This window comes from Choristoneura fumiferana, chromosome 5, assembly GCF_025370935.1.
Source record: "Choristoneura fumiferana chromosome 5, NRCan_CFum_1, whole genome shotgun sequence".
Classification (NCBI taxonomy): Eukaryota; Metazoa; Arthropoda; class Insecta; order Lepidoptera; family Tortricidae; genus Choristoneura; species Choristoneura fumiferana.
In genome coordinates, this window is record NC_133476.1 from 4,304,731 (window position 1) to 4,312,092 (window position 7,362).

The 7,362-nt window shown below is 44.9% G+C and overlaps 1 protein-coding gene across 1 annotated transcript; it reads left to right on the forward strand.

The window, feature by feature from the left end:
• The first annotated feature begins 2,304 nt into the window (after window positions 1-2,304).
• LOC141427772 (uncharacterized) lies at window positions 2,305-3,393 on the forward strand. The gene has a single exon (XM_074087362.1). It carries the CDS (start codon window positions 2,500-2,502, stop codon window positions 3,379-3,381), a length of 882 nt encoding a protein of 293 aa, XP_073943463.1. The 5' UTR covers window positions 2,305-2,499; the 3' UTR covers window positions 3,382-3,393.
• Window positions 3,394-7,362: the final 3,969 nt, after the last annotated feature.

The following is a 7,362-nucleotide window of genomic DNA, read 5'->3' on the forward strand; positions in this document are numbered from 1 at the left end:
AAATAAAAGATATTGCCTCCCCATCGCAGAATAGCAGCTTATTGAGAATGTTAGACATAAAATTCATTTCTGCATAGCATAAGCAGGATCAATTACGTATTCAATTTCATTGCCATAACAATTCCTATCAGACTTGAGGGCTATTTTTCCACTCTCAGGTAAGTCTCTTATATTAATAATATCATCATCATCATCATAATTATCAGCCATAGGACGTCCACTGCTATACAAAGTTAGGCCTCCCCCATATACCACCAGTTGGTTTGGTTGGAAGCGACCTGTATCTAACGTGAACGTACGGCTTTAACTAGGACATCCGTCTATCTCGTTAAGGGCCATTCTACGCTCGATTTTAATGAAAATTTGCACTTTAAAGTAGAATGTTTCAGAAACAGATCACTGAATAAAAAAATTAACAACCCCCCAATGGTTTTAAAAGGCCTATCCAACGATACCCCACACTATAGGGTTAGTCGAGAAAAAAAAAATCACCGCCACTTGACGTCTATGGGAGGTACCTTAATATTATATATTTTATTTTACCACTTTGTCGGCGTGACTGATTATTCATGCCAAATCGAAAATACAAACTGAGACATTGATGCACAGAAAAACCAGAAAAAGAGACCAGCACTGGGAATCGAACCCAGGTCCTCAGCAATCCGTGCTGCGTGCTATAACCCCTACACCACTGCTGGACAGGAATCTAGACACGAATTTTTCCTATGCATACATATCTCAGGTTGCTTATTTCTACTATGCTAATTAAGCAGCAGCACTAGCGACATCTATGTTTCGTCGACAGACGTCACACTCTTTCGGAACTAACCGCTCACCCAGACAAGAGATGTCGCTACTAAGCAATAAAATTATGATTGAATTCTTGGAGTCTTTTTGTATTTTTTTAAAGTAACGAATTAAGAGTTGAAATAAAAATACAAAAAAACTCCGAAAAACCAATCATTATTCATGCCAAATTACCGCTTTCTAGTACTAACAGTCTCTGAGCTTAGCTGCGGACAGACTTACAGACAGACGGACAGACATGGCGAAACTATAAGGGTTCCTAGTTGACTACGAAACCCTAAAAGGAAATGAAAAAAAGAATAACAAACTCCAGACCACGGCGTGGTCGCCAAGCCAACTATCGTTACAATTATTAATTTCTAATTTGGTTCCCTTAACTAATACAATTTACATCAATCTGCCTAGGAATAAATAGTAAGTTATTGGTAAATACACAAATAAATGACGGAAAAACAAATAAATATTTTTCAAAACTAATTTAAAATTCCTTGCCTGTCACTAAAATGCAATATCGAAGGCAATTTAACTTACACAACGCAACTGGGAGTTGAATGTGTTTTTGATCTAAAAGGATAAGTTTGAGATTTTATTTGCGTTTCTCCGTCTGGGATTTCACTAACTATTCTATTAAGTTCATACTTTATTAATTTACTAAGTTCATACATAAATTGTTCATTATAGCATGGGTTTAAAAGGTTTATATAAACGACGAGAAGGTTTTCCAAGTTGAATGTTTTTTGTCTACTTTGTTGTGGAATTCTTTATAATCCCATCAATACTTCGTAAATTTTAAATCTAATACTATGACTATGAGGAAGCTGGTGGGAATAACGCTGAGGGATCGAAAAACAAATAAGTGGCTTAGGGAGCAAAGTGGTGTCGCAGGGCGTTATCGCTTCTGAAAAGCTACCTGATGTGACAAGCAGACTCTTGGTACGCCCTTGCACTGACCCTGGTGGGAATTGGGTGCCTGGGCTTCCAGTCAGGTGACAACAAGCAGAGCCTGATAAATATAAAACAAACCTGGCTACAGCATGACTATGAAGAATGGTATTCAAGGATTAAGAAAATCTCAGAAAGGTTTGCTATTCTCAAAATGAACCGAGACTATTGTAGACATATCATTACATATGTAACCGAAAGGAAAGGCATAGGCCACACCAACTAGAGTGCTTGCGTTTCACATCAACGTGATAGATCAAAACAGGTCGTATCCACTTATTGGAGTGCTCTACAATTGTTTTCACTTAAATTAACTTATTCCATATCAGTCTGCAAGAAGTGCAGTAGATTAATCTTTCATGTTTAACCTAGTTCTACCGAATATGTTTCATTCATCGAGTAGATAAACCCAGAGCACCTCACCAATTGAGTTTTGACTTGTCAAGGGACGTTCACGCACAGCAGATCGTTTCGAACACAAAAAAACTTAGTTACACTGCGGCCTGCTCGAAAGAAGTACCTAAGTCCGCGCGCCTGCGCGATGCAGCGGACGGTTGTGCGGCAACCGAAAATCAACAGAGCTGTCCGATCGCCTAGCAAGAGAAAAACCTCATACAAATTTGTGTTAAATATTTTATTGCTTGTACATATATCTAATTGTAAATAAATTGTAAATAGTGCATTGCATCTTTTCTACCGACACGACAACCTTTTACCACAGTGGTGACCGCCGACTGAAAAAGAACTAAAATGTCGCGAGAAAATTTACACGAAGACTTCGCTGATGCCTCCACAGCCGATGGGCAGGTATGTCGTGTTGGTGTCCGCGTGCCGCCGTTCAACGCGGACGAGCCGGCGCTTTGGTTCGCGCAGATAGAGGCGCAATTCCAACTATCGAAAATAACGGTTGACGAAACGAAATTCTATTACGTCGCCGGCCAGCTAGAGGCGCGTTATGCACTCGAAGTAAAGGATATTATAACTAACCCTCCCGCTGCCGATAAGTACATAAAAATTAAAACTGAATTAATTAAACGCCTCTCGGCGTCTCAGGAAAAACGTACCCGGCAACTCCTCGTTCATGAAGAGCTTGGCGACCGCAGCCCGTCGCAATTTCTACGGCATTTACAAAACTTAGCCGGTACCGCTGCGACGTCCGATCTACTCAAGACAATATGGATCGACCGTTTGCCGCATAATGTGCAAACTATACTTGCGTCGCAGTCGGACCAACCTCTAGAGAAACTTGCGGATTTAGCCGATAGGGTGTTTGAGCTTGCTCCCCAGACTCCCCATGTGGCAACTACCTCAGGCTCCGCTGTCAACTACGCACCAGTACCACAAGTTTCCTTCGCGTCCGCCTCGCCTTCTGATGCCTTGATGCAGCAAGTCAGTGAACTTACCAGGCAAGTTGCTTTGTTGACGAGTAACTACCGAAGAGGACGCACACACTCTCGCTCACGCTCGGCGTCGTCGTCAAGAAGGTACAGCAGCCGCTCCCGTTCGAGGATGCCCCAGCCGCCGCCTAATCACCCGCATTGCTTCTACCACTACAACTTTAATGAAAAAGCGCGCAAATGCAGACAGCCGTGCAACTACAACGCGGAAAACTTCCCGGGCGGTCGGAAATAGCGGCCAACGACTGCCCCTCACCGTCTGGCCGTCTTTTTATAACCGATCTTCACAGCAAAATAAGATACCTCGTAGACACAGGTTCGGATTTATGCGTTTTCCCTCGATCAGCTATCAAGACGCCCTGTCACCGATCCAAGTTTGACCTTGTTGCTGCTAACAATACCGTCATCCATACTTACGGACAGACAACAATAACAGTCAACTTAGGATTACGTAGAGCATTTACGTGGAGATTCACCATTGCCGACGTGTCAAAACCCATAATAGGAGTCGATTTTCTAGCTTTTTACGACCTACTTGTTGACTGCAAGAACCATCGTCTACTTGATAATCTTACCAAATCGTCAGTAGACGCGGTACGCTATATGTCGTCGGAAAATATAGATTCTGTCAAAATCGTCACAGGTGAAACTGAATTCGATGACATCTTACGTGAGTACCCTGCGCTTACCAGACCACCTGGTAGACACTCTCCATCGAAGCACAATACTCTGCACTTCATCAAGACCACACCTGGACCACCAGTATCCTGCAAGCCTCGCCGCCTTGACCCTATGCGTATGCAAGCCGCTAGGAAAGAGTTTGAGGATATGCTAGCATCTGGTATAGCTCGACGATCAGAGAGTCCATGGGCTAGTGCTCTCCACCTGGTGAAGAAGAAGGACGACTCCTGGAGACCTTGCGGTGATTACAGAGCCCTCAACGCCAGAACCATTCCTGATCGCTACCCCATTCGTCATATTCACGACTTCTCCTACCAACTCTCAGGTTGCACCATCTTTTCAACCATTGACCTGGTCAAGGCATACAACCAGATAGCTGTTAACCCTGAAGACATCCCCAAGACTGCGATAATTACACCGTTCGGATTGTTCGAGTTCCCGTTTATGACGTTCGGATTAAGGAACGCGGCGCAGACCTTTCAGAGGTTCATTGATGAGGTTTTGCTCGGTCTGGATTTCTGCTACGGCTACCTGGATGATATCTTGGTTTTTTCCTCGTCCCTGGAACAGCATAAAGCCCACCTTCGCCAGCTGTTTGAGCGTTTGACGCAGTACGGCGTATGGATCAACACCTCCAAGTGTTTGTTTGGCCAACCGGAAGTCACCTTTCTGGGCTACCGTGTGACAGCTTCAGGAACCAAGCCTTTGGAATCTAAAGTGCAAGCCATCAAGGACTACGCCGTTCCGAAAACCGTCAAGGAGCTCAGACGATTCCTTGGTATGATCAATTTCTACCGTCGCTTCATACCAAACGCTGCCCAAGTACAGGCACCGCTTCACTCTTGTTTGTCAGGACCGAAGATCAAAGGATCTCACCCAGTCAGCATGACTTCAGAACTGCTTCAAGCCTTTGAAGACTGCAAATCATCACTGTCTAAAGCAACACTCTTGGCTCACCCGGATCCTTCTGCTCAGCTCGCCATCTTCACCGACGCATCTGACACTTCTCTCGGCGCCGTTCTTCAGCAATCCGTTGACAACACCTGGCAACCTTTGGCATTCTACTCACACAAACTTACCAAGCCACAGAAGAAGTACAGCCCGTACGACCGAGAACTCCTAGCAGTGTACGAGGCCATCAGGTACTTCAGGCATATGGTCGAAGCCAGAGACTTTATAGTGTATACTGACCACAAACCACTTACCTTCGCTTTCTCCACCAACCGAGATAAATGTTCACCAAGGCAATTCAGATACCTTGACTTTATCTCGCAATTTACTACGGACCTAAGGTACTTACCTGGAACTCTCAACGTTGTCGCTGACGCCTTGTCTCGCATCGAGGAAATTGCCGTTCCTTTTGACTACCAGGCCCTTGCACAATCTCAGGAAGCTGATCCAGAGCTGCAAGACCTGATCCTCCACGGCTCCTCACTCAAGCTAAACAAGATGCCTACGCTTGACTCTACCATATCTATCTTTTGCGATACTTCTACTGGACAACCTCGTCCTTATGTCACTCCAGAATTCCGGAAGCAAGTTTTCGACCAGCTTCACCAACTTCATCATCCAGGATGCACAGCTACCGCGCGACTGGTCTCAGAAAGATTTGTTTGGCCAGGGATTCGCCGAGACTGTAGAGAGTGGGCTAAACACTGTTTGAAATGTCAACAGAGCAAAATCACTCGTCATACCATTTCACCACTTTCCACTTTCACCACTCCATCCTCGAGGTTCGCTCATATCCATCTCGACCTCGTAGGACCCTTAACCCCATCTTCTGATTACAGATATTGCCTCACCGTCATCGATAGATTCACACGATGGCCTGAGGTGTTTCCACTCAGAGATATCACTGCTGAAACCTGCGCTTCTGCTCTTGTGTCTGGCTGGTTTGCCAGATTCGGATGTCCTCTACGCGTGACTACAGACCGTGGCCGCCAGTTCGAGAGTCAGCTCTTCAAGGCTCTGACCACGATGGTCGGTGCACACCACCTCTGCACCACTGCTTATCATCCTGCTGCCAACGGCATCATAGAGAGACTCCATCGCCAGCTCAAATCTGCCATCATGTGCCATTCCTCATCATCCACGTGGACTGAAGCTCTCCCCCTCATCCTGCTTGGTATTCGGAGCGCCGTTAAGGAAGACTTACAAGCTACCCCGGCAGAGCTCGTCTATGGCGAGACGCTTCGTTTACCCGGCCAGTTCCTCTCACCTTTACCTGACTACAAAGTGGCAGATATTACAGAATACGCCACACGCCTACGCTCGCACATGGCAAAACTTACCCCAAGACCTGCATCGTGGCATACCTCATCTTCACCATTCTACATCCCACGAGGATTAGAGACCTGTTCCCATGTTTTTCTCCGAGTCGATCGCGTCCGCAGATCACTAGAACCACCTTACGAAGGCCCGTACAGAGTCGTCAAACGACAGCCTAAGTACTACTCTATCGACATCAAGGGCAAGATCAACAACGTGACCGTCGATAGACTCAAGCCTGCTTACATTATGCGTGAAGTGTCGCCTAAACTGCCTGACACTATAGATAGTAATAGTAACGCAGATTCAGAGACGCGGACAAGAAGCGGAAGGCTCGTGAGGTTCCCCAGCAGACTTCGACCGTAGTTACGGTCTGGCCAGGGGGAACATGTGGCGGCCTGCTCGACCGCCACTACCTAAGTCCGCGCGCCTGCGCGATGCAGCAGACGGTTGTGCGGCAACCGAAAATCAACAGAGCTGTCCGATCGCCTAGCAAGAGAAAAACCTCATACAAATTTGTGTTAAATATTTTATTGCTTGTATATATATCTAATTGTAAATAAATTGTAAATAGTGCATTGCATCTTTTCTACCGACACGACAACCTTTTACCACAAACGTTCGTGGTTCCGACCTGCCAGCCGAGTTGGATTCGTACGATGATCTGCTTTCTCGAAGTTGACCTAGCTAACTGGACGTTTGTCCAGGTATCACATAGTCGTCAACAATTCCAGCGCAGACCCTCCGACTATTACGGGATGTGACAACATAGCATTAGACATGACGGTCGTCTTGTCCATGTTCATTTTCTGTGAAGAGTGTAAAAGAGTGAAAAAGTTTTTTCTGCTTTGAAATGAAATCAGATTTATGTAGGAATTTCAAACGCAACAGTACTCGCACATCTCTGGTTGAACACAGCTGAAAAAAGTCTTAGGAGACACTAATTTAACAAAAACTATAACTCTGGAATTGCATACTATCATAACAACGTTGCGTGCTGACAACAACCCTATTATCATTAATAAAAAACTAACTTAATTTACAATATATCCCATATTAAGTGTCCACGCGATAAGAAACAGAATAAAACCTATTTCTATGTAAATGAGTCCCCCTCCCTGCGGCTCTTTGATCTGTCAGCGTTTTGACATCTTTTCAATATTCACGACGTACACATACATTTTAATAATACATTTGGTCCACCTTAACAACTGTTCAAAGCTTGTTTTACCCTATCTTAGATGTAAACGGAATTATTTTCCTATAT

What these genes read in the sequence shown, in the direction of transcription:
- LOC141427772 (XM_074087362.1), top strand. Translation starts at nt 2,500, where the DNA reads ATGTCGCGAGAAAATTTACACGAAGACTTCGCTGATGCCTCCACAGCC.